A 25,981-nucleotide genomic window follows, 5' to 3' on the forward strand; every position below is an offset into this window, starting at 1 on the left:
TGGACACAGCAGTACTTTTGTTCCTCTTTCTCTTTCTAAATCATTTTGTTAAAATGTGTGTGAAAGATCAGACATAAATTTAATTCAACAGCACCACCCAGCACTTAAACTAACTGTGATGATGGAAAGCATAATAATTTGTACATAAAACTGAGTGGATGCAGTAGCATCCTGCTGCATCCTCCTCCCATAAGGTTTTTTCCCAGGTCATCTCTGTAATACTTGTACAATAGCCTCTCGCCTTCCAAGGTACATTGTGTTGGCTTTGGCAGGAGGGGTAGAGTTGACTCTGCAGCTTAGAGGCAGGGCTCTCCACCCACGCATGGCCAGTGGAACACTGGCACTCCCATATGAGTTGTGTAGCCCTGTGCTCTCATGTCTCCAGCTGCCCCATGACGTTAGAGTCAGCTACTAGCATCTTCTTATTAGACTGCCCCTACTCTATTTAAGCAACTGCTGTAGTTGCTCAAGGGATAGCATCGTCTCAGGTCCCAGAGAAGCGTAACTGAGGTTATCACAAGTAACCTACAGTTAGAATGAATAAGAGGAATCTGTAACCGTGGTGTAAATAGCTGTAATGGGACGTGTCTTTATTAATATCAGAGGTGCATTATAATTTCCAGCAGACAGTCAAGTCCAGCTAAGTGAAGCACCAGGATATGTATGTAGACATCTAAATAATTCATAGGCTTGCTCTTTAGAGCTGCAGGGCATGTCCTTCCCTGTCTGTTTCGTGAAGGTAACAATTACTTGTCAGAGGCGCAGTAAGGGTTGATTAATTGATGTCTGGAGTAAAAAAGTGCTGTGTTAAGTATTGATAATACAGAATACTGTATTATTCAGTGTGTTTCCTAATTATATTGTTTTGTAGCATCAGAGTCAAAATCTGTAGTAACTGATCGTTGTAACATGACTAGGATATATAATAGGTTACTTTGCAATTAAACACAACAGTGAAATAAGTAGGAATAGTAGCAATACATAATTACAATGTACTGACTTTTGTTTTTTCTTAACAGGTTGCTATTCCTATGAGGTTCAATGGCAGCTCTGGTGTAGAGGTTCGACCTCCAAGCAACCTTGAAGATCTGAAAGGCTATACTTCACTTTCTTTCTTTCTCCAAAGACCTCAGACAAGATTAGACACCTCCCAGAGGGCATCAAATAAGTTTGTACTGTACCTGGGCAATAAAGATGTAGGTATATTTTGAGATTTAATCTGTTTTTTTAGAACAGACAACATGCTTTGAGAAACAAATGGGAAATTATTTATTTTGACTGAAGTTTATAGCTACTGTTGGCCCATTTCTTTATACTTGCCATTATGTGGTGGCAGAAGTGTTTTGTGAAGAATAGTTATTCCTCAACCGGCAAAGTAACTTGTTGGGTGACTGACTGATTTGCCTTTTGATGCTTTGCTGTTTTGTTCCTCTGGAAGTTACTTCTCAGTCATGGATACCATCATACAGTCTTGTCAGAAGTATCAGGTTCTGCAGCAGTCAGCACAAACTCAGCCCTACTACTGTGTCAGAGCTTTGACTCTTTTCACAGTATAAGCCACTGTGAGTTTCCCTGTTGGTTAAGAAAAAAATGGGGGTTTTAAGGTCTTTTTTTTTTAAGTTCTAAAATTCAGTCCCTCAGCTGTTAATTTCTTTCTCTTCTGAATATGCAGAATATTACGGACCTGCTTGTGCATTCAGGCTTGCTCAAGCACTATCAAACATTTAAAAAATTTCCTGCATGTGGTTCCTAACTATGTATTTTTAAGTCTTGTTATCTGATAGCAGCTGTATCTGTAGTGAGTCTTGTGCATACACAGAAAGCTGTTTGAAGGTAGTTGTTCTACACTGGATTTCACCTTTTTATCCCCTGAATATCTGGCCAGGATTTCTGTTGACAGCATTTTAATTGTTACTTGTGAAATATGGTATGTTGGAGAAATAAAATGTGAATTATTTGGCAAAATGACTGCTTCCAGTCACCTCAGCAGGAACCATTGTCTTTGAGTGTTATCCAAACATCTTTTTTATTTTGCAGATGCTGAGTAATTTTTAGTAAAGGTGCCATGTTTTCATGGCTTTAGCTGGGAGATGTTACAAATGTGAAAATTATTTTAGCTACTGTTGTAATAAAAATAAAAAGCCATGTGTGTCTCTTCAATTAATTTATGACTATATTCACTGAATCAATGCGACACATTATTCATTGAATCAGTGCAGCATGCAAGATAACAATTTTTTCTTCCCAGAACTGATAAACTTAATAACAATTCTTATCATTAGGTGGTTGGATCTCTTATGACTCACGCACAGTGTGATGATGTCTCTGAGGAAGTGCTACTGTATTTTGTCTTCATTAACATTAATCATTTATTAATGATTATTTGCTTTGCTATTCTTAGGCTTCCAAGGACTATATTGGTATGGCTGTGAAGGATGGTCACCTCACTTGTGTCTATAACCTGGGAGATGGTGATGTAGAAATAGATGTGCAGCCGTTTGTGACTCAAAGCGAAACTGAGGAAGCTGTTATGGATCAAGTTAAGTTTGAAAGGTATAAGATCCACAGTGCACAACAGTCTTTTCCAAAACCTGTTAAGAACATCTTTTACTAGTGTGATGTGATATTTTGCCCATCTGTTTTGGTTTTAGGATTTACCAGTATGTAAAGCTGAATTACATCAAAGCAGCAACATCAACTTCTCCAGAGTATGCAAGCCCTTTGACTGCAAGCAGTGGAGGCAGTGACACTCTCCTAAATCTTGATCCCAGCACTGTGGTCTTTTATGTTGGAGGATACCCACCAGATTTTAGGGTACAAATAGTTGCTTAGTCTTTAAAAGAGATTTCCATCTTAATCATTCTGTTGTTCTTACAAGTAAAGATTGGAACTAGCAGTCTTTCAAAGGCTGTGTAAAAGTTTATCCATGTCAGTAGGAATAGACAGGATGCAAGATGCTACTTCCTACAGAAGCTGCCTGGCTTATAGTATGCTAAAACTCAAAGAAGGGAGTGTGATTGTATTTCATCTGCCAAGGACAGCATGAAAACTCTCCAGCCCTGCTAAGTACTATTCCCAATCCATCCATATGACTCTACTTTAAATTGTGCTGCAGTACTCCTGGGGTGGTATCAGATGGTTTGGATATTATATACAAAGATATAATAATATTATTACATTTAGAATGTCATATTCTGTGCCCTATTAATATTTGCAGTAAGTCTTAGCAGTTACATGTCAAGGTACAATTTTGTCAGCTGATGTTGATGGAATGTTTTTGATGACACTATTTTGCAGCCTCCACATAAGCTAGACTATCCTCATTATGAAGGCTGCATTGAATTAGACAACCTAAACGAGCATATTATCAGCCTTTACAACTTCAAGAGGACGTTTAATCTCAATACCACTGAAGTGCAACCCTGCAGAAGGTATGATATAAACACAGAAGTGTTTCACAGTTCTGTGATTTTTATCATTATGAATTCATGTCTTTTCAGATCCAGAAGAATAACACTGTGGCTAAACTGGCGATTTTTTTCTAACTCTTGGTCATTACTACATTTCTTAGAGAAAATCCTCAGTGTTGGCAGGATTCACATCTATGGCAATCTCAGCCCACTGGCCAACAATTTAGATGTTATAATACCCAGACACAATTCATGGACTAATGTATTCACCTCCTTTATAAAGTAAATATTACACTAAGTGCAAAAAAGTCAGTCACTAATGATTTCCTCTGTAAAGACGGTATGCAAATCCAATAGAAGCCAGTGGAAGGTTTTCTCTTGGGTTAGATCAGAATTTGGCCCTATTAGTGGCCCTGTACCTAATGCTTTAACTTAAGCTTTTTTAAAATTATGACAGTAAGTTATGTGGTAATAGTTTTTGCTCTCATATATTCACATCTGTGACACTGAATTATTACAGGTATAAAGAAGAGACTGACCAAAGCTATTTTGAAGGTACTGGTTATGCCAGTGTCACACTGAAAGAACCAAATATCCACAGCCAAGTACGCTACGAGCAGACAATTGAGACTACTGCAGATGAAGGCATTGTGTTTTTTGCAGCAAATGGGGTAATTCGTGGAATGCTTCTGTCTGTTTTGTGGTCCAAGAATATTTTTAAAATCTTCACTTACTCAAGAACATGTTAGATTTAGTAGTAACTGTAAGGAAATTTCTTAAAAGTATTATTTTTGTCCATGTGGCAGATTAGTAGATTCTGCTGTATGTTTAATGTCATATGGTTTAGTTTTAGGTAGTCCCACGAGGAGCAGGGAGTTGGAGTCGATGATCCTTATGGGTCCTTCCAACTTGAGATATTCTATGAATCTATAATGGCTGCTTAATACTCACTTTGTCAAGGCTGAGAAAAAAATCATTCCAAGTAGCTCCTCCATTAGGCCATGCAGAGAATTTGGAACTGAGGGCAGGCAGAGAGGTTGTAATTTGAATCAAACCAACTTTGAAATACTGAAATCCTCCAAAAGTGGAAGGGCACTCTTCCCAAATCTAGATATGGGTGCTAATAGAGTAAGGAAGAATTTAGAAAGTGACGTGGTGACTTATACCTGTAAAAGCTGCTCAAAACAGCAGTGATGCTACTTATCTAATAATACTATAGGCATGTTTGCAATCACTGTGACATGTTCTGGATAATTTCTCAATGCTGTAAAAAGTCAGTAGACATCTTGAAATGACAAAAAGTCCTCTAGAGATTCGGAGAATACATCTGGAGCTGATACCAGACCTGTTTGTAACAGTTTATTACTCCTTGTTGTTATTATTTTAAGTTTTAGTCTGCTTTGTGTTATCTTTTCCCCCAAAAGCTTTACTGAAACAGCTAGATAGCTTCATTACAATTATTCATGTCAGTGAAATATATATGAAATGTTGGCAGTTTAATTGTGGTGGCTTTTTTTTTTACCTGCAGGATCAGTTCATCAGTGTGCTCATTAAAGATGGTCATACAGTTTTTAGATACAAAGTTGGCTCTGAGCCTCCAAAAGAAATAGAAACCAATGCAACTGTAAATGATGGAACATATAAGCAAGTATGTAATTTTAAACAATTAAGTGATCATTATTTGTAAAAATACACATTAGCTGAAACTAAACAGCTTGTTGTAAGTTTAGTTGTGAAGTTTTCCTTTTTTATTGAGGGGATCAGACTGTTGGGGATTAGTTTGGGCATGTGAAAATTAATCTCTCTACTGTTGTGCCTTCCTGTAAATAAGTTCAGTTTTAACAGAAAAACCACCAAAGAAAAAACCTCTTTGACAGAGCATTGCTTTATTTAGAGAGAGCTGTGTACAATGCAATTATTAACATTATTTTAATACTTAGATTAGTGTTTTCACCACCTAAGGGTTTATTTCTTCAGGCCAGGCTGCTCTTTACAGAGATCACTTTTTTGTAGTCTTTTTGTTGTTGCTTCTCTACTTAGCTTCAGTCTGGCTGTTTTGTAGCACTACTAGAGTGAGATCGTAAAGACATTGTTAAAACCTGTGATTGCCATGTTGATTCATTCTTGCTTTTCCCCTTACATCTCCAACTAAACAGTGTAGGTTGCAGGGTCTGCTGGAGGGAGTCTTTATGCCATACTGGGTCAAGTAACCTCCAGCCAGCTGATTGACTTAGTCTTTGTATCAGGCAGCAGCTCCTGAATCTTCAACTGCAAATAGAAGGCAATATCTGAATCTTAGGTGAGGTGTATTTTAAGGGCAATCTTCCTGAGGAAAATAAAACTTCCAAAAACCAAAACCTTGTATTTGGATAGTAGAGCATTTTCCTTAGGCATTTGCTTTGGCTAAATGCCCAAATTTTGCAAAGTACCTTTGAACTACTGCAGTTATTCTGGATTTAAGGCACTAGTAAGCAAGAGGGAAAAAAAACCCCAACACTGTGGCCTGCTCTGTGAAAGTACTTTTAATCTGCTAAATGATTTTTGTTTCTTCTGAGTGAAGTAATTCTCGTTATTCACCTATTTCAGATTCATCTGGTGCTTGCCCGAAGTAGGAATACTGTTCATGTCAAGCCTGATATTAAAGCCAACATAAATGTCTTCATTTTCACTAAATACTATCTAGGTGGAATTCCACCTTCTCTACGGGAACGGTGAGTAACTATGAAAAGACTGTAATACACAGGCTTTGTATGGAAACTCCATCTAAACTCTTTCCTTAGGCAATGTCTTTCACACTCTGTATTGGGTATCTTATGTGGTATGAAAATAACCAGTGTATAATACATGATCATAATCTGTGATTTTTGGCTAATGGTGGTATCGTTGTTGGAGTGTATCCTGAAGACTGGGTTTGATTAGCATGAAGGAAGAAGGATTGCTCTTGTTCTGGTTTTCTATTTTTTATATTGTCAGCATTTACAGGCTACTATACGTGTGTGTGATTTGAAATACCAGGCTACTGAACTCTTTTTCCTTCCACTCCCTGAAACCAGCTTTAATATATCCACACCTCCATTCCGGGGCTGCATGAGGAATGTGAAAAACCCTAACACTGCATCTGTTATTTTTGATGAGACTGTTGGTGTCAGCAAGAAATGTTCAGATGACTGGAAGGTAACTAACAAAGTTCCTTAAAAACTTCTGCTGGAGTTCATAGAGTCTGGTTTGTCTATAAATCCTAGACCATTATGTTTTACTTAGGTCAGAAATTATATCTGGTTAACATGTGATGGTAATAAAAGAACCTGGGCTTGGTATGAAGATATGGAAGAAAGGAAACTCCACCCCTACTGTGATAGCTTGCTCCAGCACATAGTCCACCCTCTTAATTAATACTTTGTACAATTAAGAATTCATATTTACCATGTGAGCTTGTTGGCTTCCAGTTGCTGTTATCAATTAGGCCAGAATACTTAGTTACTTAATACTACTCAGGATCTTTCCTCTCGCCAAGGTACTTATGCTTCCTAATTAAAAGACCTCTCAACGCTGCTTCTTGAAAGAGCTAAGCAGACTCTACTTCCGCTGAAGTCTCTCATTGTAAGGCTATTGCTCCACTCATCTGATTGTTTTATAATTATTTTCTGTGCACCCTTGAGTTTTGCCACATTCTTTTTAAAATGGGACAATGTGACGTTTCAGTGTTGGCTTAACTAATGCTGCATGGAGAGATGAAAACTACCCTTCTGCTTCTACTTACTGCTACTTACATGGTGCATGATCCCATTTGCCCTTCTTACTGTGACATTGCACTGAAAGTGTGTGCTCATTTGCTTTCCCTTTGTGGCATCTAAACCTTTCACAGAGCAACTTCTTTGCAGACCATTTCCCTATGCAGAGGATCTGAACTTCATTCTCTGTCTGTATCTGTATGACTTCTCACGTATTAAAACGTGTTTTGTTCAAAAAGGCCCAGGTATATTCTGTCCTATGACTCACACAGTTTCAGTTATGTAGCTCATCTGCACAGCTCCGTACTTATGAACAATTCCTCCAGCTGCTCACTTTTGTGTCCCCAAATGTGAAAACTTTCAAAGCTATCATGTCAATGCAAAGATTAGCTAGAGACAAACAGCTCATACTCAGCAACCCTCATCTCTCTTTAGAGTTTCTCAGATCATAGTTAGTGCTGGTGAAACCAATGCAGTCAGTCCATTCTGTGCTGAAATAATTGTACTTGCAGTTTGCCTTGTGCTTGGTTTTGATTGGAGTCGGTTGCAATTATGTTGAATAGGGCAGTTGTCCCATGTTGCCATTTCTTCTGATTAAAGGGAAAATCACTGAAAGCATTATTATCTCTCTTTCAGCTCGTCAGATCTGCAGCTTTCTCCAAGAAGGGAACACTGAGCCTGAGTGCAGCAGATTTCCCTTTTCCCAAGGATTTCCAAGTTGGCTTTGGCTTTCAGACCATGGCATCAACTGGAACACTCTTGAATTACAATCTACGGGTATGAAACATGTTCAGCTTAGAATATGTGACTGGTTTTATTTCTGGATCATTCATATCTGGTTTTGACTCTGTCAGTTTGGCATCAGTTTGTGTCATAAGTCTCATGTAGATTCCTGTATTTTAAGGCAAGAAATGGCCATTATAATAATCTTTTGAACATGGCATCTTGGATGTCATGGGCCAGAGAAACTCATCCTGGCAATTTCTTCACTCAACCAACAAGTAGTTCAATGAGTAACTAAGCTTTGAACTTGAGGTTTCTGCAGAGTAGCTCATGCACCATAATACCACCATCGCAGTAAGATAACTGTTGCCTAATACAGTTGGCTGGAAATTTTCTCTGGAAAAACTGGCATTCTGCTCACACAGAGATGTTACCATGATATGCAGAGAAAAGGGGTTGGTTTTGGCTATGTTCCCTCAGAAAGCAGGGAGGTTCAAGCAGAACCCCATTCTTGCTGGCTGGAGGAGTTAAGAAGTGAATGCACACCAGGCATTTGAGAAGTTGAGAACTGAATCCTCTGCTTTTTGTAAAATTTAAACAAGTATTTTAAATAACTGTTTGCTCTTCAGAGGTATTTTAAAACAGGAACTATGCTAATCATGCAGAACAGGTTGTAATAGCTGGTACTAGATGACTGAGAAATGCAATTTTAGTGTAAGAAAATTTCTTTCCCACGAGAGACCCCTGAGAACTGTATTAATGGCAATATCAAGAAGAACTAAAGGCACTCGCATTTACCTGATCATTTTGTGGGATTCTTTTACAGCCTAATATTCTTACCATCTTTCTGAGACCTGGCTTTGTAATTGCAAAGGTGGGAGAGAAGGAAATCGAACTGAAAAAGAAATATGAAGATGGGTCAATGCATTATGTGACAGTAATAAAAACAGACAACAGGTGAGTCCAGTTCTTTATCTGATTCTTTTATGTTGTGGTTGGAGAAAAAAGATTAAAATTGTGTGTGACCCGTTCTTTGGGTACACAGCTAAAAATGGCCACTGCTAGCAAAGGATACTGAAATAAGGAAGCAAAAGGAGATTTTTAGTCCATGAATGTGCGTGTTGGTACCTGTGATATTTCAGCTGTACATCCCTATGCACGTCTTTTATAGATTGTGCGAGTTTTGACTGCTTGTCAAGCTGGAGCTTTGGAGCTCTTCCCCTTCCCATAGCCTTTATATATGTCACTGTAAGTTATAAATCTGTTTAACGTCGGTGGTTAAATGCTCAGGGAAGAAGCTAACATTGTGTTTGTTTTTTCAATAATGATCTGTTATGTAGATATCAGAAGAGACAATTTACTGAAAAGCTCCTAAATCATACTGATTTCTGTGGAACACATAAAATTACATAAGTGGTAGTTAAAGTGGAAAGTTTTGAATGATTGGCTGTAACTTTGGGTAATTATAACTTAATATTATCTGTACTAGCTGTTGCTAACATGTCAAGTGCACCATTTTGATACAGAAGGGTGAATCCTGTCCCATAGTTGTCAATGAGAGTTTTTTCACGAATTTCAGTTGGACCAAGATTTTGCTGTAGGACTGAAGTACTTTCAACTCTTGCTCAGTATGTACTACTGAAAAGCAGAGCAGTTTCATAGCAGTCAATGAGCACATAATGAAAAAATCCCAGAAGTAAGGTAATGAAGCTCTAGCATGATTACAATGTAAGAAGAAAACACATCTGTCAAATGCTTTTTATATATATATAAATATTTCATTTAGGTTCATAACTATTTCTTTAGATTTCATGCTTGTTTTTATTCACTTTGTTTCAGAGTTCATCTGCTGGTTGATGATGAATCGGCATTAGCATCAGTTGACTCTGCAAGAGAACAGGCATTAATCGAACCTATAAAATTTGGTGGAGATAATTTTGAAGGTTGCATCTCAAACATCTTTATAAAAAGGTATTTGGCCTAGAAAGATTTTAGTTTCATCTGTTTTGTCCTGTTTTCCTTCTTTAATCATATTAAAATCATTCTTTGCTAAATTGCTTTTCTTCTACATGCATGAAGCCTTCATGAACACATAACTTTGCTGCCCCAAAATATTCTTTTATTCAGGCAGATTATACGTGGTATCGAGGTGTAAGTAAATCTGCTGTTCAGATGTAATGGAATTTTAGTCTGAATCATACCTGTTTAGTAGTCTTTTAATCAAAGAATGAAGGGAGCATAGTGAATTGGAAGTGTATCCAAAAAGGTCTGCTAGATTGTATCATTATAGCTACACAGAGAGCTGGGTAATGAAATCAGCAAAGCTTACTGACAGAACCAAAATGGTTACACAAACAAATAAGAGCATATGTACAGAAATCATGTGCCTGATTTATGTTGTCTCTTTTTTCACATGTGTTTCTTTGGTCATTAGAGACATCTTACAGGCAAAATTTAGGAGAGAAGTTATGTATAAATATGTTCTTTAAAGAAAAGCATTTCTTGAACTGGAAGTGATGTCCCAGTGGGGCTTTGTTTTAGCTAAGTTTTGATGAATATTTATACATGTGTAGAGTTTACAAAAGATAATGTATTTTGATTTAATTATCATATCAGGTTCTCCTCCCAACTCTACCACTCTTCTCATAGACAACCAGTGGCAGGGAGCTTTGTTGCTTTTTCTAGTTGTAAAGTTTTTTGTAATTTACTGCTCAGAGGTGCTGTGTACAGCTTACAAAATGATAGTAATACTTAATGTTACTCTTTATACACACAGGAAATTGGTTTTGACAGTCTTTCTGATAGTTTGGCTATAATACCAAAGCTCCATATTAAGTTGTGATGGGCTTTCCCCCTTGACAAATCTCATTACAACATCTTATTTAAGGAGTGAATCACTGAGTTAGCAGGACTTGATGTTGCCATTTTTTCTTGATCTGCCACTGGTTATGCATAATTAACCAGCAAAGTTTTGTAGTCCGATCCAGAAATCTTATTCAATCAAGGCTGCTGTCATTTTTTCCCCTTTTTTAATGGCAATATTTGGTTGTTTTTTTAAAATAGATAGCTTTTAGCAAACAATACTTTGTTTAGAAGAGATGAGAACAAAACATCAGAGTTTTTCCGTAGCCAAAAAAAAGGGCAGAACCAGGACAAATATGAATACTTTTTATAGCATTGAATGTACATTTTTCATCGAAAAATAAAAATTGGTGTTTTAATACCAGGTCACTGGGAAATCTGTTTTGTACAGAACACAGTTTTACAATACAATGTTGATTACGCTAAAGAAAAGGAATGCTGTGTCACAGCACTTACTGCTTTCATCACTCTAGGGCAGGTCAGCTCCCTGAGGTTCAAAATCTCATTAATTATACTGCAAAGACTGGTGTATCCCTTGGAGCTTGCCGCAAATATGAGAACCTTGAACCAATGCTGCTGAAGGAATTTAAAAATCCTTTCAGGTTTAAGATGCTCAAGGTATGCTTGTTTTTACTGTCTTCTTTACTCCAAGGCTTTGTCTACACGGCCATGGTTTGTAGAGCTGAGATTCAGATGTTACTAATTTCCTTCCATCTCATATCTGAAGCAAGTTGTGTGTTGAAGTTCCATCCTAAACCCATACCTGTCCAGAATGACAACAGCTTCTCTGTCATTTAGAGAAGGCTGTTAACTGCCTCAGCTGGGAACTTTTAAATGTGTAGACTGAAATGGTTTTTTTTCATGTGCATACATAGTAAATGTTTCAATTCTGTCTTACAGGTACAGAATGAAAAATACCTTGATTATTTGAAAGCTGCTAATGTGCAAAACCAGCAAACCCAAACTTTACCAATGGAGTTAAATGTTAGCAGTGAAGCATATCTCCTTGGAAACATCCCCAACAGTTTCATATCCTACATGTTTTCTCCACCGTCATCTACAGACAGGTAATACAAATGTTATCTGTTCTCCTCCTAATACCTGAATTGTCAAAGCTGCTTGAATCTTTGGGTGCTAAGAGTTAGGATTTTCTTCTTGTTTATGTCTTGGGGCGTAACAGAAGAGTGGTTCTAAAGGTTCAGGCTTTTTTTTTCTATGCTAACATTTACCCAAACTGAGTAGATTGACTTGGATGTGGTGGACAGTTACAGTGCATATCAATGCCAAGTCCTAAGCCTGAATATGTCAACTTTGATTCACATTCAGAAAAGCAGGCAATATAGAACACCGTGATTCCACCCAAAAGCTATTCTGCATTTCACAAATGGAGTTTCACTGGCATTTTTCTGGAGAACAGAAAATACAATAAGTAACAGAATAGACCTGTATTTGAATATGCTTACTTTCCACTACAGGTTACATTTTTCTGTAGATGTACGGACTCGATCATCAAGAGGATTAATAGTTTTCATGGAGGAAAGGTCTGAGGACTCTTATATGGCTCTCCTCGTTTCAAAAGGACATTTTGTCTTTTCACTTGGCTCTGAAGGAAAACGAATCAAAATCAAAACCAGTATTAAATACAATGATGGGCAATGGCACACTGTAAGTAGTATGGCACAGGAACTGTGGTGAAACCACAACTAGCATTCAGCAGGCACAGCCTATTGAATTTTTCAGGTATTAGAAATTTGATTTTGGTCATCTGAAGTTAACTCCTATGCCTGAAAGTTCTTGTGGTTGACAGGTTTCTGTTACAAGAGAGCTTATAGAGACTGATCGTCCCAGCGTGTTATTTTCAGTTTAAATATTTCAACAATACAGTGTTTAAGTTAAAGAAAAAAAATCTCCAGTGCCTTTCATTGGCCTTGGGGTTTTTCATTCTGTTATGTTTGCAACCCGCAAAGGTGGTCTTCAGCACAGATGGGAAGAATGTCCGCCTTGTTGTTGATGGTCTAAGGGCCCAGCACAGAAGATTAGAAACAAATTCTGCCATCAGCATTAAGCCACCAATCTACGTGGGAGGGCTGCCATCACTGAAAAGACAGGTAAATAATTGACACATCCACCCCCACACATTCCCCATGCTGCACTAATTACATGTGAAAGTGTTAATATGCAGGACATCTGTGTTGAAAAGGTTTGGGGGCTATTTCTAAGCACTGAGTGAGCACCATCTGTGACTGGTGTTTGCAGTTGTTCATTACAGATCTTTTTCCTCACCTGTTCACACAGCTCTCAGCTGGACCCATATTTTCAACATGTGTTGCTGAGACACTGATGCCTTGTACTGTTTTCATTTCTTTCTTTAAAAAATAGAAAAGACCAAAGTCACATTTGTAATTCCAGGAATACCCTCTTCCTGCAGAATATTTACCTCAGTGGACTAAACGATAATCTGTAGAGAAGCAGAGGAATCCTTCTCATTAAGGAATTATGAATGTAGAACTGGATTTTAATCTGAAATACGTGTGGTTCCTATTACTTTAAAAATTGGACAATTAATGATGCAGGGCATTTCATAAAATCAGATTTAAATAAACAGCCTCTTAGGAAGGGAAGGGTGTACTTGAGATTTCACAACTCCTGTTGTGTTCTCTTTTTGACACATCATTGGGAAGTATCTATTCAGCAAGCAGGAGTTACGTTAACTCAAAATCAACTGTTACTTTCATGTTTTAATTTTTTAATACCTTTTCACTGCATCAGAGATGGGTTTTAGGTGCCTTTAATGTCAGTTGGCTTTTTACAGTTCAACAGTACAAAAGAACTAAGGGGTCTTCTTACTAAAAAAATTGCCATCATGCTTTAGTATTCATGTTTTGAAATATGCTTTCAGAAAATAGCAATGAACAGTTTCAAGGGTTGCCTGAGGAATTTTAAGATGAATGGAAAAGTCATGAATGCACCTCAGCAAAAAAATGGCGTACTTCCATGTCTGGATGTTCCCATGGACACGGGGATTTATTTCTTTGATGAAGGAGGATATATCACCATTGGTAAGCTGTGTAGAGATTAAGGTATATGGAATTATGTCTTAAGTGTGTATTTGTAAGGATTTTTTTATTTATTTTTACATGGTTTTCCAATTATCTCCTCCTATGATCATTCCTCTACCCACTCTTTAATTCTCCACAGGTAATTTGCTGGTGGGCTTGGATTTTAGGATTGTATTTACCATTCGACCAAGGAGTTCAACAGGTATACTCCTCCATGCTGGAAGCAAGCAAGACAACTACTTGACTGTTTACATGGAAGGAGGAAAGGTAAGTACAGGCTGTGTTTCCAGTTCAGCTGTATTGCCCTCATTCAGCAGGGGGAATTCTGACCTTGAATTCTGGACTTACGTGTTACAACATTTGTCTGTAGGTATAACATTAAACAACTTCCTTAGAGTTGTTTAAAAACATCACATAGAAAATTGAGCATTTAACCTGTCTCTGTGCCTACGTTAGCAGCTTCCATTGTGTGCACACTAGTTTGCACAAGCTTTCTTTGCACGTGCAGCAGTAGGACACAGTCTTAGTTTTCTCAGGCTTCTGAGCCTTTGCAAAAACCCACTGGGGTTTTGGCCAGAGGCTACAGAACTCCGTGGCTTATTCCCACTCCTATGTCAGTCATCACGTGGCTGTACTGATGCAGCTCCGTAACCACGTCTGTTATAGAACTTGAGCAGTCTTGCTTTGTGTTAGCATCTTCTCCTCTAGTTGATGGGTGTCTCATGGTGGTGGTTATTATCAGTGTTGCTTTTTCATAATGTAACAGCTTCAGAATGTGAGTCTTGGACTACAAAACTATTGTGGTTGCTGCTGGAGAGACGTCAAATAGGAAGATGTCAGTGCTTCACAGAACCTGCTGTCTCATGGGATAGTTTAAACCAGCATGAGTCTACCCAACTTCAGAAAGCTCAGCTTTGCTCTTCTCTTCCCAGACTAGGGAACTTGGTTTTATTATTTCTCTTTTTGTCATGAGTTAGTTTCCCCCAGATCACTGACCTGGTTCAAGACACACCTAGCACATGGAAGCAGGGGCATCAACAGCCGGGGACTCCTTGAGGGCAAGATTGACCACTTTTTTCAGCAGTAGCTTAGATTAATGCTGGCTGCCAGTGTGGACAGGATGCAACGGGAAGGAATAAAAGGTCAATGGGACACCATCAATCAGCCTGACAGGAAGTGGACTCAGCATATCAGTTACCTGACCATTACCAAGTTTGTTGTAACCATCGCACCAGAAGAGAGTTTGAGAGGAAGAAGTTGAAAAAAAAAAAAAATGCACTCACAAGCAATAAGAAGCAAGATGTGAGAAAGCACAAGCAGGTGCTTGTTCAAAATGTTATCATAAATAGTTAGGCTGCAAGCTTTGTGAGTGAATTATGAGTAGTCCAAAATTGTGTGAAAGGCCAGAGAAATGTATTGCAGATTCTCTCAGGAGATGCCACGCCTGTGGATGACTGCTTTGGGAAAGGAAAGGAAGGCCTAGTAGGAAAGACCTTGTCCCAGAGAGATTATGTCAAAATAATTAACATAATTTTGTAAGATTGAGAGGGAGAGACAAAGCTATGTATTTATGCTTGTAAAATTTGTCAAACATCCTCTCCTGTGATTCTATTAGGGAAATTTGCTTTCTTCTTGGAGAGGGTAATTTCTGAAGTATGTATACAATGACTGTGACTTAAAACTAGGTGAAACCCAGCCATCTGAAGTTCAGTAAATTACTTAAAGTACTGTATTTTTCTCCTGCTCTTTTCTTTGCCTCGGTAACTTAAAAGATAACTTTTTTACAGGTCATTGCTGCTGGAAATAGTGGTGCTGGAGAATTCCAGACATCAGTCACACCTAAGCAACCTCTATCTGATGGACAGTGGCATACTATTGCAGGTACATTTTACATACCTGTTCTTCTGAAACTTTGAAAGGGTGGTGGGCACTGAGCATTGCACTGCAGATTTTTTTTTTATTGATCATTTCACTTCTGTTTATTCTGAGAATACTTTATAGAACAATATAAGTGTCTTGTGTTAATTCAAGGCTTTACATAAAGATGGGGTTTTGGGACTGTATTTAGCCCCAGTTTACCTAGATGTGTCAATCTGACTTTGAATTTAAAAAAACTCTATTCTTCCTCTTAGTTAAATTTCAAGACAGATGCTATTTAAAAATAGTGCCATATCTAGGTGATTCTTTAATAGGGTTGAGAAAGGGTACTCATTCACCTGCTTCTTTGCAGTGTCTCAGAAGAAGAACACAGTGCAGCTAGAGGTGGGCACACAGAGTAACTATACCACTGGACTTCCACCCTCTCCTCCTAGACGTGTGCATCAGCCACTCTACTTTGGCAAAATTCCAGGTAATATTATTGCTTCTTATTTTTCATGTATCTACTAGCTTTTTTTCCTTTCCAAAACAAAGGCCCCATTCACGCAAGTAGTCCTATATCATTCCCCCTTTTTTGAAAGCTGTGTAATAATTAATGTTCTCTAAAATCATTCTCATTTTATTAACTTGATCTTTCTACCTTGTTTTTTGTAGCAAATTTGGGCACACTGTGGCTCCCAGTTAAAGACCCATTTTTTGGCTGTCTTCGGAATATTGACATTAATGACAAACATGTCTCCACCAGGAGAATTTCAGACGTTCATGGTGTAGTGAGTTTGTATGGGTGCCCAGCGAAGTAACTTTGCTGTTACAGTAGCTGTACACATATCAGGTTGGGTCTGCTGAAGTACCGTGTGAATTCATGCAACATGGGTTCCCCTTTTGCTGATCACCATGTCACTGTCATCATGCTGGTTATTCAGAACAGCTGGTAAGCAAATGCATCCTCCGGATGTGGACTGTGCCAAGTATTTGCTTTGATAAACTCCCTTTTAAGTGTTACTGATTTCCAAGGTAATCCGTTGTGCCTTTTGAAATATATGCAGAAAATATAATTGTGTATACCCTACTGGGCCAAATTTTGCTCTCACCCACAACAGCATAGACTTGAGTAACTCCAGTGTGTTAATTTTGGAAATTTGCCTTAATGCTGGTCATCTTGAGAGCAAATTTGATCCACTAATATAAAGAATTTTATAAAAATGTAAATCTCTTTGGACTGATGTTTATACAGAAATGTACATTAATGTTAAAAGTAATAATAATAATATAAATGGAGTTTGAAGCACTTTAAGGAGTGAAACTCTGGGAGTTTGTTACAATGCTAGGAATCCTGGGGCCAAATAAATGCAGTATGTTCTTAAAACCATCCATTTTCTTGTTTGGTTATTTTGACCTGGTATTTCTTGTATGTGCTTTTTACAGGCTGCTATATCCTGCTTGCTTTATGCAAATATTTCTGTAGCTTTAAGAAGCTGATTTGCCTGAATAAGCAGCAGTCCATCATCTCTGCTTATTAGAATCTGGTTATATAAAAACCTCAGAAAGAGAGTAATTCTTCTTGTAATCTTCAGAGTCAGAAAGTCTCCTCCATATGCTTTTTTTTTCTGTTTAAATGAAGACAAGTTATATTAGGAACAGCAGTTGCACCTGCTACAGTTATGTAGCACAAATTGCAGGACTAAATCAGCAAAACTGTTTTCTTTGACATTCGAATCTTTACTTTGTACCTGATCGTGACCCATGGTGGAGGGCGGGAGACCAAGTTTGCTTTATTCTTCTGAATACAGGGCTGGACCGAATAGACTTGACATGGCTGGTTCTTCCACTGTCATTCAGAAGCAGCATTTTGATAGTTTTTTTTTTTTTTTTTTCAATTCCCTGATTCCAGCCCTCTTTTGCAAAACTGAAACATTTTCTAAGGCTGGTCCTAGGCGGGAGTAGACAACGATCCAAACAAACCCTCCTTCCCACCTAATGCAATGTTTGCTCCCACCTTCCACTGCCTTCTTGCTCAAGGTGCAGCAGTGTGTCCTCAGTGTGTTTGGTATGAGGTCCTAGCTGGATTAATAGAGGATACCAGACCAATAGCCCTTATGGCTTTGGTCATTAATCCCTTATCAAATTTTTGCAGCTTTGCAGGGTGGCAAAAGTGTCAGAAAGCTGTTCATACCAAATCCTGTGTTGCTTTTTCTTTTATGGCAATTCCGTTACAGGCAAATCTATGTCCATGCAGAGGTTTCTCAGCTGTAGAGCTAGTTTTGGAGGGAATGGGATGCAGTGAAAGCATGCCGGGGTTGAGGCCTCTGAGGAAGCAGAGGATTGGCACGTAATGGCAGAACTTTCTGGAGATGCTCCGCAGAAACAGCTTCTTCTGCATGGCTGCCTGCCATGTGGGACAGAAAAACCCATCGGCCTAGAGGTGGTGGGGTTTGGAAATCATCTTTTCAGACAGCAACAACTGAATCCTTTCTATGTGTAAAGCCCCCTGCCTTTGAAGTAGATTGTCAAATACTCAGGTGACCAAAACTGTGGAAATACTCAATTGATTTACCAGCCTTAGTTCTCACTGAAAATTTCCACAAAGAGTAAGGAAGAACAGTTAAACTTTATCGAGCAATTCTCTAGTAACATTTCGTATCTCATGCCCACCAGACTTCTCTGAAGCAGATTTTCCCTAATCACAAAAAAAGCCTTTTCCTTCTTCCCTTCCCCCTTCAGAAAAAGCAAACAGCAAAGATTTTTGCATCACAACCTGGAGCCAGTCCTGGATTTCAATTCCCTTCCATCTGATTTTTTTTTTATCAGAAGTAGTTTTAATGCTGACAAGAAGAAATGAAAAATGTATAAAGACTTGAGTAAATGTAAGTTATAAGGATTAGTAAGTATTAATTCCAGTACAATCCTAATGCATAACAAAAAAGTAGAAAAGTCTCTCTGGTTTTAAGGTTCTTGGTGGTTGTTTCCCCTCCCCCCCCCCCCCCCCCCATTTCTTCAGTTGTATTGCTTCCATAGAGTCAGGCTGTCACACGTTGTTGGGACAATCAGTAAAAGCCAGCTAGAGTTTCAGGTTTTGTACTTTAACATAGATAAATCTATATCAGGCTGATAAACACTTAGTAAAAAGCTTTTTGATCTTGAAGAGCCAGTGGATATTCTTTACCAGAGGAAAGAAGTTGTCCTGTTTAGATTAGTCTGATGAAGAATTCTTATTGAAGAAATCTACATGGACACTGAACTGTATTTCATGCATTGTCTGTTCTGTGCTTAGAATATTCTGAATTTTCTCACATAGGAAAAAACTTCTGGAAAACAAGAGCCTGAAATTTCAAGTATTTCAAGTCATGAATGGTAGGCATAATTTCAATTTTAAAGATTCCTTCTCTTCAGGTTCACCAGGAAAGATCTTCGTTAAAGTCAAAATAAACAATTCCCCCAATACCTTTTATAGCAGACCAGAAGTGACTAAGTCTTGTAGTAAGATGAAAAGTTATGAGAATAAATAGCAATGTTAGCCTTGGGTAAACACCATGTCATGGTTTTGTTTTTAATGTTAGAAGTAGTAGTTCCAAGCCTTTCATCATCCAAGTGTTGCCATTTGACAATAACTTCCATGGATTATTTACCTCCTTTGGCTATAGCATTTCAGGTGGACCCCTAGATCTATCAATTCCCATGTTAGAATAAAAGTACATAACTCCCACAGGAGAGGCTTTTCCTGTCTTTTTTTTATTCTCTAGTCATCTTTTCTATTTGCTATTCAAGCCTTTAAGTGATACTAATATTTTCAATGGTAAAAAACTCTCAACTCCAGTGATCCTTTCTGAGCCTGCATTATTACTCATTGCTTGTGCAAAGATATTACAGCTTGCATTTTGCTTCATTCACCAAAGAAATGCATATGTTAATGTCTGCTGGCAAGATTTTGCTATATGGTTTGTACCTCTTGAAATTCAAGCTTCTGAGGCAAGTTTTGAAAAGTTTAATGAAGAAGGATCAAATACAGTGTTCAATACACTGAGAGTGCATGGCTAAAAAACCCATGCTCTTTAACAGTGTGTTTAGAGTGCCATAACAGCTCATCTGAATCCCAAATCAATTACATCAGGAGAGTAGAAGATTTCCTCTCTAGACTAAAGCACATTGGTATTGCTGGCGCCAAATCTCTCTCTTGTCCATATAAGTATCAAGGGCAAAGGGTTCTCCTCTGGTTCATTTGGATTAGATTTAATAGGATCATGTTATCTGAGGTGAATGACACCAAGGTCTCTGAGTTCCCATTTATTATAACTACAAAACACAGCCAGATTAATGGGAGCTGAAAGACAGTTAGGAAGCCTAACACTGAGAACTGCAGGCAAATAAAATGAAATAGATCACAGGGCACTGTAGAAGGAAATATACATTCACTGAAGAAAAAGTATATATATACAAGGAAAACATTTTTCCTTTTCACTGCTTATAAATGATACTGTAACTTCAGTTTCTAAAAACAAAAGCTTCCAGTTAAAACTTCTTAACAGTCTTCCTGTATCTAAGCTTGGAGGTCTGTGCTTTTGTTACTGTGGAGCTTTCATGTAAAACACAGAGCCACTGATCTTTCATTCTGTCAGCAGCAAAATTAATTGGGTGAGTTAACTTTCTCTGGTTTTGTAACCACTTCTTTGGAGTCACCTGTGAGCCATTTCGTTTTAGCTCTCCCTCCTGCTAATAGCTTTGCCTCTTCTGGAGTCCTCTGGGAATTACCTGGGTTTTTTTCTCCCCTCTGCTTCCTTTCTGCCTCTTATAAAATAGCCTGGAAAATGTGGTCTTACTGAAAATGTTATAAATGCATTATGGCTTTATAATGAACTCTTGCCATGCTTTTGCCTCTTGCCATTCTCTTTGTGGTTTCCTCATTTAAAAAAACTCCTGCATCTTTCTCTAATGATGTAAGGAAATTCAGGGCACAATGGTCCAGTCTTCTGTAAATCTGTCTGTATTTTCTAAAAATACATTAAATGGATGTCCCTGGCAAAGGGAACTACTTTACGTTAAAGGGGATAGTGCCATAATACAATGTTATAGCTTCACTGAAGGCATTAAGACTGCAAGGCATAAGCATAAACCTCCTTTGTGCAGCTGGCCCAGACATCTCAAAACTGCAAGAGGCTGGTCATTGCCAGAGCTGCAATGAAGCATTCTCTGAGTATAAAGAATCACAAGCAAAATAACCAGTGAGTCTTTATGTTCTGTCAATTTTGGGTATCCTCTGTAGCAATGAAACCACACTATGACCTGTTGTTCATATCATACTGTGTCTCCTGGTTTGCAGCTGATAGCATTCAAAATACGTAAGATTTTTTTTTAACCACACTCCTATCATTACTTTGCACCGCAGCCAATTACTGTGTTTCCTACAGGTTGTTCTGAATCTGAAACATATGTGAAATGTTCCATGAGACGTAGTTTCTTTGTTAAGATGTCACCTGCTCGTTGATAAAGATTAAGCACTGCTGCATTACTACACACAATAAAAAGACAGATAGCTGGCATGATCTTTTGTCTCTGTTCAGTTATATTTAAACTGGGAACAGCAACAGATTTCTCTATTGTGTGGGAACCTATGTCTAAGATTCCTGTCACAGGAGGACTATGCACTGGTAAGAATGAATAATTACATTCCTAGGAATGCCAGTACTTTATAAATTAAAATGGAAGAAGACTGTTAGAATTTAAATCCAGAAAGAACTGTACAGATCTGGTTTTTGAAGCCTGAAGATATAACTAAGAAAATAATTTTAAAGGATACAGAAATAAATGGCTCTGTGTCCAGCTCTTGCAGACAGAGTTTTAATTAACCATGTGTTAATAACATAATGAGCTGAAATCTATGAGTATGAGATATCACTTAATAGAGGAGTTATATTGTTAGGTAACAGCACCTGCCATAAATCTTAATTCTAGATCCTTCTGATTACTTTCTGATCAGAATTACTGTCCAGATGCTACAAACCGAAGGAGTCAGTAATACACACAGATACCAATTCCTCTGGCTAAGGCAAGGGTTTCAAATAATAAAATTTACCTGAGAACAAGGTGTCAAATCAGTAATAAAGTTCTAACTTTCCCTTTGCTGTACTCACTTAAATCAAAGGTAATGACATACCCCTGAGGACAGTAACTTAAGTAGTAAAGAAACTAAAGGCACTCTGGGCAGTTCTCCAAGAAAACAACACGTAGGCGTGATCCAAAGTTCAGTGGGTTAGTGGAAAGATCTAACCACTTCACAGGACTTTGGCTCACACACCTTATTAAAACATGCAGAAAACCTTACATACAGTTTATAAAAAACATATTCAAAGATATTGCTAAGGTTTATAGAGAATTGTTGTTGCAGATTAAATCTGTTTGTTATGTAATAAAGGGCAGGAGACAGTCTCCAGAAAACCTAACATAACCCTTTTTATGCAAATATACATAAATGGAAACTTTATAGAAAAGCAAAGGGTATTTGCATCAGCAATAGGAGTGGAAGCAAGGAGACCACACAGATAAACCATTCTGCCTGATGAGTGTCAGTGGTGAAGGCAGTGCTGGGGGGTGGTCCTTCTGGGAATTTCATTATCCCTGCGTGCAGAAGAGTAGGACCAATTTTGAACTGGTAAGCTGTATTTAGTCAGATTCTTGTAACTTGATATTGCCATGTTAAAGGAAGGAAATGTTCCCACTGCTGAGCCACTTAAGAGGACATGTGATCACTGAATCTACGTATATTACATTTATCACAAAAGATAAAACGAATCAACATGATGTATATACTCAGAACAAATTTAATTCAAAACAGAAACCACAAAACCACTAATGATCATCCTTGTTATTTAATTAAAATGGAATTAATAGGTTAAATCTTCCAAAGAGACACTGAATGCCATTGAACAGATTAAAGGCCAGGTGCATGATCAGTGTAAATCAACATAGCTCTATTGTTCCTGGATTTGGGCTGATAGGAGAAAAGGATCTAGTTGTGTTTGTGTGGCTTATTGTTTTTAAATGTTGGGAAGACAATGTATAGATCTTATGAAAAGGACTTTGTTACAAAGAGGTAAAATAAAGAAGGTTTCAATTCACTTTCTTTGAAAAAAGACTGTGGTTTTTTATCAGTACAAAAAAAAAATGCCTAAAAAAATAATGCGAGCCTAGAGGATGGATAGAAAGAAAAAGACTTTGTAGTTGAAGAAGGAAAGGTACATAAGGAAAAGTAAGCCTTAAGACTGCTCAGAGACAACTTACCTTGCCAAGGGTAATGTCTACAGGAGAGAAGCTAGTTAGAAACTGTGATGACTGTTAGCTTGACTGGCCAATTTCAGGCTACGTGGTCGTGGCAAGGAGCCTAGCCACTGCTCCCTTCCAACCCGAGGCTCAGTGCTATGCTCCCGGGCAGGTCCTGCAAGCCTGCATGGCATGCCAGGTGCCCCAGCCCCTCCGCAGCCCAGGCTCTGCCGGCTGCAGGGGTGGGTGCCTGCCTGCACCCCTTCCCTGGTATTGCCCTGGCAGGGGAGCTGTGGGGGACAGCTTTTTTCAGGCTTCATCTCCCCTCTGACCAGATGCTCAGCCTGTGAACTCACAAATCTCAGTCTGCTTTGGGGAGTTCAGAAAAATAGTAAGCTGGACTGAGCATATGACAGGAAGGGAAATAGCATGAAGCTGCCACTTCTGGCCCCTTTTATTTTACTCTCTGACCCTTTTTCTTTTGTTTGTTGTACTTAGTATAATGGAAGGGAACATCTGGACTCTAGTGACAGCAAACCAAATTTGCATGCATATAGCAGATAATTAAGCACGTGTCTATCTGCAGCTGCAAACAGCAATTATTCATAAGATAGCTTTCCACACCCCTTCCTGCCTATTCTTCTGTTCCCCTCAGAGGACCCTCTCACCCATTCATCGCTGAGAGGCACTGAGCACTGGCCTCCTTTATATTTGTGAAGGCAGTTGTACAGTTGAGCTTAAACCCTCCAGTATAACTTTGACTAGGGTGAACTTCCTCTGATACATCAATCAGTTCCTGGTAGAAACTGCTTTCTGCATAAGACATGATGCAAGTGACCCAAATCCAAACAACCTGTGTCTGCAACCCAGCTTAGCTGGGGCTATAAGCAGGTTTTGTTCCTAGTTCTTCCTCTCAGATCTCAGGAAACTGAGCTCTGGAGAGTTGTTTCTGACTGCTGATATTTTCTAGGGCTGACCCTTGCCTCTCTGCAGTTGCCCAAAGCAAATACTGGCTTCTCTACCCCCTGCAGCTATAAAAAAAGTTTACGTTTGCCCTACAGTTTCCACCCCAGGCCTATTGAGGTCATATTATAAAATCTTATCATGTCAAGTAAATACACATATCCTATGCCTGTCTTTTCAGTTGTAGGGAGTCCCCTGGCAATGAAGCCATAGGTAGCATTTTGTCCCGTAGGATAGGTGTCCTCATTTCTCCTGTAATAGAGTCAAATTTTCTAGAAACAAATTTCTAGTTTGTTGAAAACCAAAGATTGTATTGCATATTCCCAAATTTCAGCTTCTGGCATTGTAATTTTTAATTTATCTGTATGCTAAATCGGAGTGTAGTAATAGGGCAGGCTTCAGCTAGGGTAGGCACAAGTTGGAGAAGAAAGGGCTGGAGTGTGATCAAAGGGATCGCTGTGCCTCGAGGAGGGATTAGATTCAATGGAATGGCTTCACAATCTGGACAACAATGATTATTCCATGTGGCCCTTTGCATTTGCTCATTGTATAAGCGAGCTGCCTTATCAAGGCTTTTGTTGAGGTAAGAGTCTCATACCTACCAAATGATCTCTGCTGGAGAGTTCCTGCACATGTTTGATAACGTTCTTGTGTATAACTTGCAATATTTCCATTGCATTTACTTGTGTGTGTTAATAGTATGTAGGCATTCCCAGCTATAACAAATTCATATAACTGACAGAAAGCATTTGCATCAAGTAGTTGTTTGAAAATATAACTGCAGCTTTCAGAAACTTATGAAAGCCCAAAGACCTGTTTCAAAACAAAAGTTTGTTTTTCATATAGGTAATATGAAGTCTCCTGTGTTTCAGCAGGGAATATCAGTGTAGGTTTTTTGTGAATGTCCTGTAACTGCAATGCACAAAACAACCCTGGCTGGCACCAACAAGCACTGTAACACTGTCACATGCATCTGTGTTTCAGGCATAGCTGTGCTTATGGGAGCGCATTCCACCATCAAATCCAGACAAAAATGTTACGGCTTTTACTGTTAGGGTAGGTGAACTCATTATTTTTCATTTGGGACCCACAGAAAGTTTAAAAGTATGTGGACCTAATTGATTTTAAGCAAATGGAATGGCTAGACAGGCTTGCGTGCCTATGAAATTGGCCAGTAGCGCTGGTACTTGCTATGTAACACCTACCTGACTTCAGTAAGACCCATAGCATTTGTGGAGTATATGGTTATTCATCTCACAACTTAAGTTATATTAAAATTGGCTATCTACTCTAGGCTCTCCTTCTATAATCAATGGAGGGGGGTTAGTTATCCCCCCCCAAAACCACACCCACACACCATCTTAAACATATGCCATAAGAGGACATGGCAGCAGCCAACACAGCCCTGGGCTCCGAGCAAGAAACCCACTGAAGTAATTGGCTGAAGATAGATGCAGTGCTCGATTACACTTTAGTCCTCAGGAATAATTAGACCACCTTACAACCTAGCTATAGAAATACCATTGTGCAGTGTTGTCAGCAGGCCTTAGTGAAGAAAGGAACAAGCCACAGGGGATTATCTCCTGCTTTCAATTACAGGGAAAATTTGTCATTATAAATGCTTTTGTCACTCACCCTTTTCAGTATTGAGTTACCCAAACATAGTGTGGTTAGCTCCTGGCATCTCCATGTTACGATGCTGTGACTCATCATGATGATAAGACAGTGCTTGGATCTATGACAGTCGATTTGTCAGCATTTCTTCACCTTCTTATTTTTCAGTGTCTTGGTGCTACCATTGGAAGAAATCTCTGTTGAACTCACTGCTTTTGTGATAACCTGGACTCATTGGTGGGCTCATATATTTCTTCTTAGTCTCTACCTTAGACCAAGGAAACTAAAATAGATGAACTATTTTTTCTGTGCTTTGTATGATTTGAAGCTTGAGAACCTAAGAAGAAAATGTAGGCTGAACCCCAAGTGAAAGGCATGTAAAATAAAGAGATGTGAGATAGAATGTATATTTACATGTACTTGTGTACTTACAACCCCTCTAAAAATAGGTAAGTGCAAGAGGGATTAAAATGAAAGGAATGGAAGGAAA

The 25,981-nt window shown here is 38.5% G+C and overlaps 1 protein-coding gene across 1 annotated transcript in view; it reads left to right on the forward strand.

The window, feature by feature from the left end:
• The window catches only part of LAMA3 (laminin, alpha 3), a 120,241-nt gene extending 103,778 nt beyond the window's left edge, over positions 1–16,463 (forward strand). Inside the window, exons 57-76 of the mRNA XM_010574408.1 lie at positions 1,020–1,196; positions 2,402–2,553; positions 2,652–2,814; positions 3,298–3,431; positions 3,931–4,081; positions 4,939–5,058; positions 5,997–6,121; positions 6,464–6,584; positions 7,778–7,918; positions 8,691–8,821; positions 9,704–9,835; positions 11,200–11,344; positions 11,633–11,793; positions 12,202–12,391; positions 12,694–12,834; positions 13,626–13,785; positions 13,925–14,052; positions 15,573–15,666; positions 16,016–16,135; positions 16,318–16,463. Coding sequence (XP_010572710.1) covers positions 1,020–1,196; positions 2,402–2,553; positions 2,652–2,814; positions 3,298–3,431; positions 3,931–4,081; positions 4,939–5,058; positions 5,997–6,121; positions 6,464–6,584; positions 7,778–7,918; positions 8,691–8,821; positions 9,704–9,835; positions 11,200–11,344; positions 11,633–11,793; positions 12,202–12,391; positions 12,694–12,834; positions 13,626–13,785; positions 13,925–14,052; positions 15,573–15,666; positions 16,016–16,135; positions 16,318–16,463 — 2,832 coding nt within the window. The remainder of the gene's footprint in view (positions 1–1,019; positions 1,197–2,401; positions 2,554–2,651; positions 2,815–3,297; positions 3,432–3,930; positions 4,082–4,938; positions 5,059–5,996; positions 6,122–6,463; positions 6,585–7,777; positions 7,919–8,690; positions 8,822–9,703; positions 9,836–11,199; positions 11,345–11,632; positions 11,794–12,201; positions 12,392–12,693; positions 12,835–13,625; positions 13,786–13,924; positions 14,053–15,572; positions 15,667–16,015; positions 16,136–16,317) is intronic.
• Positions 16,464–25,981: the final 9,518 nt, after the last annotated feature.

This window comes from Haliaeetus leucocephalus, unplaced genomic scaffold (assembly GCF_000737465.1).
Source record: "Haliaeetus leucocephalus isolate CR32 unplaced genomic scaffold, Haliaeetus_leucocephalus-4.0 Scaffold428, whole genome shotgun sequence".
Lineage (NCBI taxonomy): Eukaryota > Metazoa > Chordata > Aves > Accipitriformes > Accipitridae > Haliaeetus > Haliaeetus leucocephalus.